This window comes from Quercus lobata, chromosome 3, assembly GCF_001633185.2.
Source record: "Quercus lobata isolate SW786 chromosome 3, ValleyOak3.0 Primary Assembly, whole genome shotgun sequence".
NCBI lineage: Eukaryota > Viridiplantae > Streptophyta > Magnoliopsida > Fagales > Fagaceae > Quercus > Quercus lobata.
This window is the reverse complement of record NC_044906.1, coordinates 12,037,077-12,049,118: the sequence shown is the minus strand read 5'-3', so window position 1 is coordinate 12,049,118 and position 12,042 is coordinate 12,037,077. Positions and strand designations below refer to the sequence as shown.

Here is a 12,042-nt window from a genome sequence, read left to right as displayed (position 1 = left end):
CCTTACAAAAGCCGGTGATAATGACAAAGGAAGCAAGAAAGGATTGTAATCTGCCTTCATCGGAGTTGGTTATTGAAAATCAGTTGGAGGTTGGGAAGAATGATGGACAGTTGAATATGGATTTAGCGACGGTTGATGCTAATTCAAAAACTGAATGTGCAGTTACGAATTTTGAGGAGACTTTGAAGGAGATTGATAAGGAGTTATCCTAGGATCGTGTTATTTCAAATTTAAATACTTTGAAGTCAGGTGGAGGCTCTTGGGATAAAGCTGATGGGGCCAAAACTTCAGGGGAAAAACAGATGGTTAAGGATTTGGATAATATGCAAGCCTGGCACGTATCTAATTCCTCATTAGGTGGAGCTATGGAGTTGGTTTTTAATGTAGATAGTGCTAGTCAGAAACAAGAAAAGAGGATTCGTAAGCCTAGAAATAAGCAATCCTAATCGTAGGAGAAAAATTACGTGAGCCAGAAAGGTGAGGGACCATAAAGCATACGTGGAGTAGGCTTCCTCAAAAAAGTGACAGGATAAATACCTTAGAATGGGAAGATGTCTTGGGAATTTAAAGGAAGCTTAACTCTGAAATTCAGTCTGCGGATTTGGAGAAGAAATTGAAACTTAAGAAGGATTCAAATAGGTTGACTGAAGCTTTAGAATCAAATAAAGATGCAGCTGAGGTAGCTATACACGAAGAAGCGGCGGAGGTTGCTGTGCAACCCCGCTAAGTCCAATGAGTCTATTAAGTTGGAACTGTAGAGGGCTTGGGAACTCTCATATAGTTAATGCCTTGAAAGAGGTGATTAGGATAGAGAAGCCCAAAATTTTTTTCTTGATGGAGACAAAGTCAAATAGAGATTGGATGGAGAAAATTCGAGATAGATGTGGTTTCAAACATGGTCTGATTGTCCCTAGTATGGGCAATAGTGGGGGATTAGCTTTGTTTTGGAAGGATGAAATTCAAGTTAATGTCATTAAATATTCAATGTGCAATATTGATGCTGAAGTTAATAGTGGAGATGGATATGGATGGTCGCATCTTACTGGGTTTTATGGTAATCCTGACACTTCTCGAAGAACTGAATCATGGAACCTTCTAAAATATCTCAGTGGTCTTTCTCAATTTCCTTGGTTGGTTATTGGTGATTTTAATGAGATCGTTGGATTGTCTGAGAAGGAGGGTGGTGCAGATAGACCTACTCAACAGATGCAGAATTTTATTGACACTTTGAATTGCTATGGTCTACATGACTTAGGTTTTACTGGCCCAAAATTCACTTGGCTTTATCAAAAAGTGGATGGTTCACAAATTAGAGAAAGATTGGACAGAGTTGTAGCTACTGTTGAGTGGACAATAAAATTCCCTCAAGCAAAACTCTTTCATAAATCATCTTCTTCTTCAGATCATAACCCTTTGGTTTTGCAATTGGTGAAGGAAAAAATCATTCCTAAGCATCCAAAAATATTTTGGTTTGAAGCAATGTGGTTAAAAGACTCTAGTTGTGAGGAGGTGGTCACTTCTGCATGGGACGAAGGCTTATTCATGGGATCATAATTTCCGATTCTGCATTTTATAGATAACTATCATGCTAAGCTTGAACTGTGGAATAAAAATGTCTTTGGTCATGTTGGCAAAAATATAGCTAGACTGAAAAAACAATTGGAGTGGTTGGAACTTCAGTCTGCTACTATTGAAAATATCATGGCAATGAGGGACACTAGTGTTGAATTAAATTGTTGGTTGGATAAGGAAGACGCTATGTGGCACCAACGATCTCGGTTGAACTGGTTTTAGGCGGGTGATCGAAACACGGGCTACTTTCATTCAAAAGCTTCTACTTGGTTCAAGAAAAATATCATTGAAGGGCTGTTTGATCATAATGAAATTTGGCAGGAAGATGCAAGTGTTGTGGAAGGCATAATTCTTAAATACTACTCTAATCTTTTCCCATCATCACAATCCACGGATTTTGCTGAATTAATAGAAGCAGTGGTACCAAAGGTTTCTCAAGAAATGAACAGTAGCTTGACAAGTGAGTTTCAAGGTGCAGAGGTTTTTAAAGCATTAAAGCAAATGTATCCCCTTAAATCTCCAAGACCTGACGGTATGCCTCCTCAATTTTTTCAACATTTTTGGCCTACTATTGGGAATGTTGTCACTAAAACTGTCTTGGATTTTCTTAATCTTAGTATTGTCCCACCATAGTTCAATGAAACTCATATTGTTTTGGTCCCAAAGATTAAAAATCCAAAGAAAGTTACAGATTTCTGCCCTATTAGTCTATGTAATGTGATGTATAAACTAGCCTCCAAAGTTTTGGCTAACAGACTTAAGAAAGTTTTACCAAAAATTATTAAAGAAGGGAGGAAAAGTTGGAGAAATGGCTTTAAAATTGGATATGAGTAAGGCATATGATAGAGTTGAGTGGATTTGTTTAGATAAGATTATGGAGAAATTGGGATTCAATTCCAAATGGAGGGAATAGATGATGCTTTGTATTTCTTTTGTATCTTATTCTATATGTATTAATGGGAGGCCTAGAGGTGATATATGTCCTTCAAGAGGTTTAAGATAAGGTGATCCGTTGTCCCCATATCTTTTTTTACTTTGTGCTGAGGGTCTATCTACTCTAATTAAAAAATCTGTACATGATGGTTTTATGGATGGGGTGACTATTTGTTGGGGGGCTCCTACTCTTTCTCACTTATTCTTTGCTGATGATAGTTTGATCTTTTGTAAAGCAACCTTGAATGATTGTGATTCATTGCAGTGTGTTAAAAGTGTATGAAGATGCCTCTGGCCAATAGTTGAATAGGACAAAAACATCCTTGTTTTTTAGCAACAATACTGATAGATCTATTAAAAAGGAAATTAAATCAAGATTTGGAGCTCAGATTATTAAACAGCATGAAAAATATCTTGGTCTTCCTTCTTTGGTTGGGAGGAATAAAAGGAATACTTTTAATGCGGTGAAGGAAAAATTGGCTAAGAAGTTGGCAGGGTAGAAGGAAAAATTGTTGTCAAAAGCAGGAAAGGAAGTCTTGATTAAGGTTGTTGCATAAGCAATCCCTACGTATACTATGAGCTGTTTTAAAATCCCTAAAGCCCTCTATGATGAACTGACAAGTATGATTCAGAATTTTTGGTGGGGGCAAAAGCAAGATGAAAATAAAATGGCATGGTTAAGTTGGAGAAACTGTGTGTACCCAAATCATGTGGTGGATTGGGGTTCAAACTTTTAAAACCTTTTAACCTTGCTCTTCTGGCAAAACAAGGTTGGAGGCTTCAGTTGGGTCAGAATTCACTTGTATACAAGATTTTTAAAGCTCGGTATTTCAAGGATTGTGAATTTATCCAAGCCTCACTGGGAAAAAAACCACCATACGTTTGGAGGAGTATTTTTGTTGCACATAAGATTGGCAAAAAAGGCATGAGATGGCGTGTTGGGTATGGGCATAGGATTAGAATTTGGGATGACTCGTGGGTTCCTAATTCTTCTTCTTATAGAGTGGTCTCTCCTAGAACTCTATCTCCACAGGTATCTATCGTTAGTCATCTGATTGATTATGATAACAACTGTTGGAATTTGGATTTGCTTAAAAGTATATTTCTTCCTTTTGAGGCTGAAAATATTTGTGGAATTCCCTTGAGCAATAGGTTTCCTGATGATAAACTAATCTGGGCAGAGACATCTAATGGGGTATTTTCAGTAAGGGGTGCCTATAAAATTGCTATGGAGTTGGATAAGGATGCCACTGATGCTTCTGTTTCAGATGGGGCAAATCTGCGTATGTTTTGGAGGAAACTTTGGAAATTGCTGCTCCCTCAGAAAATTAAACATTTTGCTTGGAGGGCTACACGCGATATCCTACCAACAAAGGCAAATCTGATGCTTAGACATGTTCTAATGGATGATGTTTGTGAGGAGTGTGGGGCAAATTCAGAAACCTTTCTTCATCTTTTTTGGGAGTGCCAAAGTGCTTGTGAAACATGGGCTTCATTCAAGAACCTTCAGATTTTGGCTCCAATACATTTTCGAAGCTTCATGGATTTCCTTTGGTTTGTTTTGATGGAGGTAGATTGGTCTAGTGAGGATTCTGCTATGGCAGTTTCACTGGTTTGGACTCTATGGACAAATAGAAATGAGGTTAGACATGGTGGTATGAGGAAAAATGGAAGAGAGTTGTTTCTGAGGTGTCTGCACTATATGGAGGAATATTGGGCTGCGTTAATAATCCCACTAATGAATTCTCAATCACTAGTATCAAAATGGTCTCCTCCATTGATGCTTTTCTATAAGGTAAATGTTGATGGAGCTGTCTTTGGGAACCAAAAAGAAGCTGGTGTTGGGTTTGTTATTAGAGATCATGAGGGGAACTTTATTGCAGGTTTGAGCAAGAAATTTAAAGCTCCTTTGGGTGCTATAGAAGTGGAAGCAAAGGCTTTTAAAACAGGTATTACTTTTGCAAAGGAAGTAGGCATCCTGGAATTTGTGTTAAAAGGTGATTCATTGATCATTGACAACGCCCTGTGTGAGAAGACTCTAGCACCCTCCTCAGTGGCATCTTTAATTTATGGGATACAAGCTAGTTCAAATGAATTAAGGAATGTATATTTCTCTCATGTTTGTAGGAGTGGGAATTTGCCTGCTCATTTGTTAGCTAAGTATGCTTTAGGCATTAGCGACTATTCTGCTTGGATTGAAGAGAGTCCTTATTTTCTAGAACAAGCTCTTATCCAAGATGTACCTTCTGCTTTGATTAAATAAAGTTCATGTGTATTATCAAAAAAAAAAAAAAAAGAATTTGTCCTCATAATCTAACCAATTATAGATTTGGACATCCATCAAAGATAGGTGCTTCTAATATTACCATTTTTTTTCACTATATAATCAACAAATAAGAACCTGGGCTTGCTGACCTACATTGCATACTGACTGTCTCTTCAGGTGGGTCTGAATCGTTCATGGGCTTTCACCACAATGACATTCTGTTGATATAAAGGGCCCAACTCAAACATATATATATATATATATATGTGTGTGTGTGTGTGTGTGTGTGTGTGTGTGTGTGTGTGTGTGTGTGTGTATGTATGTATGTATGCATATTAAGACGATTCAGAAAGTTAGTTATGGCTTCAAAAAATGTCAAAAAAACATTATGTAAGGCTATAATGTAACTACAAGCAGAGAATGACATTCGTGGATTTTACTGGGAGCGACAATGGACCTAGATGTGAGACGAAGAATCACAAAAGGTCAGTATTTCAATTAGAAACTCCCTTTTTACCGTTTGACTATATTAATTTCTGGGTCTTATTGTGTTTCGGTGTAGTTGTTTTGTTATAGGCATTATTAATGACAGTGATGATACCTGATATTCTCTGACCCAAGAATGAAAACCATCCAAGAGAGTGAGAGTTCGATCCTCTCTTTCAATGTAGCCTCTAGGGCAAAATTTGCCAAATAGCATGTTTTTAGAAAAAATTTAGGAAAGTAGCACACGGACAAAGTTAATTAGTTAAGTAAACTGTTTTTGGAACTCGAGTTTGTCAAACTCAAGTTCGGGTTGGAACTCAAGTTTGACAAACTCAAGTTCTAATCGGTATTCGTGCATACTGCTTAGTACTCGAGTTCCAAAAACAATCTACTTAACTAATTAACCTTAGTAGCATGCTATTCACCAAATTTTTTTCTAAAATTGTACTATTCAGCAAATTTTGTCTAGCCTCTAGATTTCATTGAATTTGATGTTCAGGTATCTTTTAAAAAACAGATAAGCATAAAATTACTTTTCCCTAACTTTCTCATAGGTCTCTATTTTGGGGCATCGACTCACCAGCTGAGGAGATCAAGCAAAAGTAGTATGCAGAGAAGTGTTTCTCTGCATATCGAGTTTCAATAGGTAAATTTTGTGAATAGAACTGTGAATTTTAGGGGTGGCAAAGTAAGCCCAAACTCATTTGCCCAACCAAACCCACTCACTCTAATTGAACCCAAACCCACCCAATTATTAGTTGGGGTAAATGGGCATCAACCCAATTAGACTCAGTGATTATTAGGTTTTAACTAAAAACCCATTGAGCCCTATTTAACCCAAAAACAATATACCCAAATTCAACCCAACCCTTCCCATAGAAAAAAAAAAAAAAAAAAAAAAAAAAAAAAAAAAAAAAAAAAAAAAAAAAAAAGAGCCTTCAGACGTTTCAGTGTTTGGGTTTTCATTTTCCTTCATTTTCTCAGCCTCCAAACACTTGTCTCTCTCTCTCTCTCTCTCTCTCTCTCGCTCTCTCTCTCTCTCTCACTTGCTCTCCCTCTTTCTCTCTCTAGCTCTCATCTAGAACTCATGGAATCCATTGGAGTACTCATGCTCAAGTTTTCTATTGAGTTTAAGGCGTTGATGATGGTAGATCCTCCTAATGGCAATGACACTTACATAACACTGACACTTACCCATAGATTCGGCTTTTGAAAAAACTTGACAAAATCGCAGTGCAGTGCACATTTGCTCTTTGCAAATCACAAAACCCATTCAAACCAAAACCCTCTCTTTCTCTCTCTGCTCCTACATCCATGTCGTCATCCGAACCCTAGCTACCAAAGCCACAACCAGAACAACAACAACAACAAGAAGATGAATCCTCCAAACCTCAGAGCAAGAAAGAAGCCGCGAAACTTGTGAAGCTAAAGCGCCGCCAGGAAGTGGCCATTGCCTCCGGCGTTCAGTAGCTTTCAATGGAGGATCCGCTCGCCGACAATTACAGCAACGTTCCAATTTTGGACCTCCAGTTGAAGGTCGCTCACGGTACCAGGGTCTAGACCAAGATCGGCAAGCTGGCTGAGCCGTTGAAGGACCAGTACGTGCTGGTGCGAGGTCGCGAGCAGAGGATTTGCGCCGAAGGGAAGACTGCGTTTTCATAGTTTTGAGGGAGAGGGGATTCACCATGCAGTGCTTGAAATGACATTTCTTTGTATTTGTTGCACTGTTTGGTTGCCAAGAAAGTGAGAGAAAATAGAAAAGAAAAGAAAATATTTTTTTATTTGGATTTTTAATATAATTGCTGATGTGGATGTGCTTATGTGGAATTTTTAATCCCAACAATGGAGACTAGAGAGAGTTGAAAAGGGAATCCAAGAAAGTGTTGGAGTTTTCACTTTAATGGCATTTTGGTAATGTTGATAATTGGGTAATTGGGTGAGTTGGGATTTACCCATAATAATTGGATTGGGTTGGATTTGGGTTAGAAGCAATTAGTCAAATGGGTTCTAATGGGTAAATGAGTTTTATATACCCAACCCAATTATGCCCACCCCAAACCCACCCAATTGACACCACTGAATTTCTATCATTTATTTTCTCCTTATTACGTTGTTTAGATTTCTGTACCTATTATATGATTGGATTTGATAATTTCGATTTTTGTCAGATGGTTATATTTTGAACTTTTGCACTTTATAACGTTAGGAATGAAACTGGAAATTAAACTAAATTTAAATACTCATATTTATCTTTGTTTCCTAATGAATTTAGTGAGCACTTCAGTCTATTATGTCACAGTTTGGTGACTTCTATAACCTTAGTAGAACATATTTGTGAACCATCTAAACTTTTATGCATGAAATATATGCCCTAGAGATGCTGTTTTATATAATTCTTCCACTATACTGGTTGAAGTCAGACAAGTTAGCATTTTTTGCCGTCTAGGCCTATACTCTAATATGAACTATTTCTTTCTCATTGGAATCCAGAATCCAGGCACCACTGCCTGTGTGGCTTACGAACAAGAAAAGAATGGTTCTAAATTCGAAGACATTTGGTAATCTTTCTTAAACTCTTAGTTTAACTTCCTGTTTCATTGGATATAGACCTATAATTTGAAATTTCAGCATCATCAATAGTAAGAGATTTAGCCTTCAAAATCAACTTGCTCCAGCTCTATTCATTTAATTTTTATACACATGATTCATCAAGAAAAGTTTAGATATTTTTGTGATCGAAAAATGTAATTATCCCAAATTATAATAAATGTAAATCATTAATCTTTACCCAAACAAATAGAAAAGCCTCTTAGCACACGCTTGAGCGTGTGCTTAGAGTCTAATCAAAGATAACATTGTTTTTTTTTTTTTTTTTTTTTTTTTTTTTTTTTTTTTTTTTTTTTAAGAATATAAACAGGTTGGGTTTGGACATGGTATTTGAATTTTTTTAGATTTTTTTTAACTTTCAGTTTTTTTTTTTTTCAAAGTAATTGTCCAAAACTTTTGTTATAGATTTGAAAAGATTATTTTTTTTTTTTTTTTTTTTTTGATAAATTTGAACGTGGGTTTATTTTAGGGAAAATTTGAAGGTGGTTTTTTTTTTGAAAAAAAATTGATCGTGGATGTGGCTTTTTTTTTTACATGTGTAACCCTGCCATTTAAGTTTTACAAATTGGTAAATTTCAAAGTTCAAAATTCCAAACAGGAGAAACCCCTTAAATAGCAGTATAGATAATAATACCTCTTTTTTTTAGAATAAATAAAATTAACATGTACCATTGTACCTAGATAATAGGGAAAATAAAAATAAAAACTTATTGAGAGGAAATAAAATTAATAGGTCTGACAATTATTGTGGATTTTTTTTTTTTTTACTTTCCTTTGTCATTTCCAAACATAATCACGTGGCTCACACTAGAGGAAGCAAATGAAAGTTGAAATCAAATAAAAGAGGACAACAAAGCTAGACTCTAGAGGACAACATAAAATAAAAAAAGTAAACACCACTCACCTATGGATACAATACGGAGAAGAAGAAGAGGGTTGGGTTCATTCAGGAAAACGGCAACCAAACATGGCAGTGACCTGAGATTGATGGGTTTGTAAAGTGTTTTTCTTTCTTCTTTTTTAAAGCCAAAATCTGATAGCGGCCAAAATTGACCAGAATGGCCGGAACGCCCTGAAATTGGCCGGAATTTGACTCGAGATGGAACAAGTGGTATTACCATACCAAATTGCATGCCGGTACAAGATATTCCGGTCGTTCCGGCCGGAATGAAATGAAATTAATAACATTGCTAAAAATTTGACACTTGCGATAATAGCCCCACCCCTTACAAAGAAAAATGAAATTACAATGTATATTAAATTTTCCTGAGTTTTTTTATTCAAAATATATATTTTTTTCCCTTCTAATTAAATTGACATTTCTCAGGGACAAAAGACAATAAAGATGCTTTAACATCAAACAAGAATTGATAATCTACTTGTTGAAATGCCCCTAGTAGACTTAGTCCTCGTTCATTAATAGGCATGATAATCATGCACAACATATTGTCAATTACTTCGAAGATTCGTTTAGAATCTAGATCAAGGTCTGCTCCAATAAAACGAATTTTTAATGTTCGTAATTTTTTATCTCTACTTGGTATGACATTATAACAAAGGTCATATGGTACTAGGTCTGATATCTCCGTGGGATGCCAGTTATATGCCAAGAAGTATTTAATCATCTCTTCTTTGATAACGTTATATGCTTTCGGAACAAGAAAGGTTGCTCCACTTCCTGCATCAATAACAAATCCATTAGTACGTCAGCTCTCAATTGAAACACAGTTACATCTATTGGAAGCAGCACTTCATTCATGAAAATACTCAACGCCTGTCACATAGTATCTATTTACATTGGGTAACATTGGTGTTGATTGTAACATTGAGTATTTCCACTAATTTGTGCATCATCGCCAAAACGTAAATATGTGTAGGTTCCCGCTTCATTGTTCCATGAAGGAAGGCAATATGAGAAACGTAGGTTGGTCACCGACTGTAGTTGGCTTAGGATTGATCGTCTTCCTGATCCCATACCCAAAATTCCTGCTATTACATTCTCACCTCCCATTTTTCGACTAAATTTAATATTTTGATTTTCATAGCCCATACCAAAAACTAAATCTGGCAAGCTTACAGATTCCTCATTGGAAGGGAATGTGAATGTGTCAATCGAAAGAATACCCTTAGTGGAACTAAATCCATTAATATAGACGGACTCATAAAGGCACATGTTATTTTTACATATTTTGGGAACACAAAGGGGATGTTTACAAGCTGCAGCATAGTATGTTTGAGACTTACGGTAATCGAAACCTTCATATTTTAAGGGGAAACATATGGCGCACTTAGCAGCTTGAACCCATGTATTATCGGTACCAGTTTCCAATAGCAATAATGCAGAGTATGGTGGTGTGCCAATGTTCATTTGCGCTATATAAAAATTTCCCAAAGAATACTCCACCATAGGTTGTAGCGCTTCAATGCCTTGCTTTGTTGAGTTGATCGCATCTACAAAACCCATGGATTCGAAATGCAGAGCTCGAGCTTTAGAAAGCTTAGCAATTCTAAAGTGTTTTTCTAGTAGGCTTAGATTTTTTGGAAAGAGCATTGAATCAATAGAGTATCTTGGGATGAGCTTGATGCTAAAGCCATTGGCTCCAAGACAAGTAAGCATGAAAATGAGCAAGGTCAATAAGAAACAAAATACAATTGGTACATCAAAAAGGTTTCTAGTATACATTCTCTCACTCTTTGATTATGTGTTCAAAAATACGCCACAAGTTATATATAAGTGAAAGTTGAAACCACTTAGGTTGTGCATTAACTTTACAATGAAGGTTCTCTCTTTATAAGGAAATGAAATTTTATTTAAAAACACAATGATTGGACTCTTAAATTCTTAATTAAAATATTTCTAAAAATAATTTATAATTAAAAGAAGAAATAACTGCTAAAATAATGGGTTAATGACTACTAAAGGAGAAAAAAAAAAAAAAAAAAAAAAAAAAACTACCTTATAAATGATGGGCGTCACCTAATTATGTCAAGTTTAAATTTTATTTTATGACCATTAATTGTAATTCTTCTAATCAAACTCCTAAAAATATGGGTCTGCCACCTAATATATATATATATATATATATAAGCACAAAACTTAGATACAATACCTTATATTCTACTCTTTAGGTTCCCCACCTATATTTTAGCCACCTGTCGTAATTAAAAACTTCAACAAACGGCGTTAAAGACCTATCTTTCTGTTTCTTTTTTGTTCTTTATTTTATCTTTCCTAGTCGTCAATCAACAGCAGCCTTTTATCTCTCCAACTTTCTCAATCTAGAACTGAAAAGAACTAATTTGGCTTTAGTAAAGTGAAACAAAAAATACGAAAGGCTAGGGGTAAGAAGAAGAAGGTAAGTAATGAAAATTGCCACCATAAAAACCTACCACCACCAACGTGGTCCCACAACAAGGACTTCACTCTAAACCCCAAGCCATCAATGCAAGCTCCTTTCTAGTGGCCAAGACCAAAATCCACAGGCTACTAAAACCAAAAAAAATAAAAAAACAAAGAACAAAGCATGAAAACCATGGAAATCAGTTTTGGTTGCGCTACGTTTAGATTGCATTTGTTTCTTATTGGTTTTGATTTTGGAGATTTGGATTTCCAGGTAGCTTGTGGGAGAGAGAGAAAAGAACTAGCTTTTTTTTTTTTAATGGCTTTTGAGGATGATGATGATATAGATATAGGATATAGTATTAATAAAATTTAGAAATAATAACATTTTTTTTTTTTTTGTGAAGATATGGATCAAGATCTCTCAGGCCATTCTTAACAGAAGAAAAATCTAGCTATTCTCTATTGTCCAACTTGAAGTTTGAGAGATGCAAAGACGAAGGGATGTTTTACTACAGGTGAGGGGAAAAACTAATAATATTAACAGAAAGAAAAAAAATTAATGCCATTTATTGAAGTTTCTAATCAAGGAAGTCAATACCATACCAAAGGCTGTATCGATTTAGCCAGCGGTACGATATATTTCGGATACCGGTGTACCGTTTCGAATTTACCGCTATTTTATATATATACACACACTAAATCTCTATTTACCATAAAACATTACCTCAAAAATCCCTATTTACCATAAATCATTACTTCAATTAAAAATACGCATGTATAATTCACTTTCAGCACAGAAATAATAAAAGAAAATTAAATTTGACTTTTTTTCCGA

General features: G+C 35.7%; 2 protein-coding genes across 2 annotated transcripts; one reads left to right on the top strand and one right to left on the bottom strand.

The window, feature by feature from the left end:
- The first annotated feature begins 732 nt into the window (after positions 1-732).
- On the top strand, positions 733-1,554 carry LOC115980334. The gene has a single exon (XM_031102598.1). The coding sequence runs from the start codon at positions 733-735 to the stop codon at positions 1,552-1,554; it is 822 nt and encodes a 273-aa protein (XP_030958458.1).
- A 7,614-nt stretch (positions 1,555-9,168) lies between these two features.
- Positions 9,169-10,328, bottom strand: LOC115980333 (aspartic proteinase nepenthesin-1-like). The gene is made up of 2 exons (XM_031102596.1): positions 9,869-10,328; positions 9,169-9,542 (listed from the first exon to the last, which is right to left on the bottom strand). Exons 1-2 carry the CDS (start codon positions 10,326-10,328, stop codon positions 9,169-9,171), a joined length of 834 nt encoding a protein of 277 aa, XP_030958456.1.
- Between the last annotated feature and the right edge of the window lie 1,714 nt (positions 10,329-12,042).

What these genes read in the sequence shown, in the direction of transcription:
- LOC115980333 (XM_031102596.1), bottom strand. Translation starts at nt 10,328, where the DNA reads ATGGGTTTTGTAGATGCGATCAACTCAACAAAGCAAGGCATTGAAGCG. An exon ending in ATTTAGTCGAAAAATGGGAG is followed by an intron (nt 9,543 to 9,868) that starts GTGAGAATGTAA and finishes TTATTGATGCAG; the next exon opens with GAAGTGGAGCAACCTTTCTT.
- LOC115980334 (XM_031102598.1), top strand. Translation starts at nt 733, where the DNA reads ATGAGTCTATTAAGTTGGAACTGTAGAGGGCTTGGGAACTCTCATATA.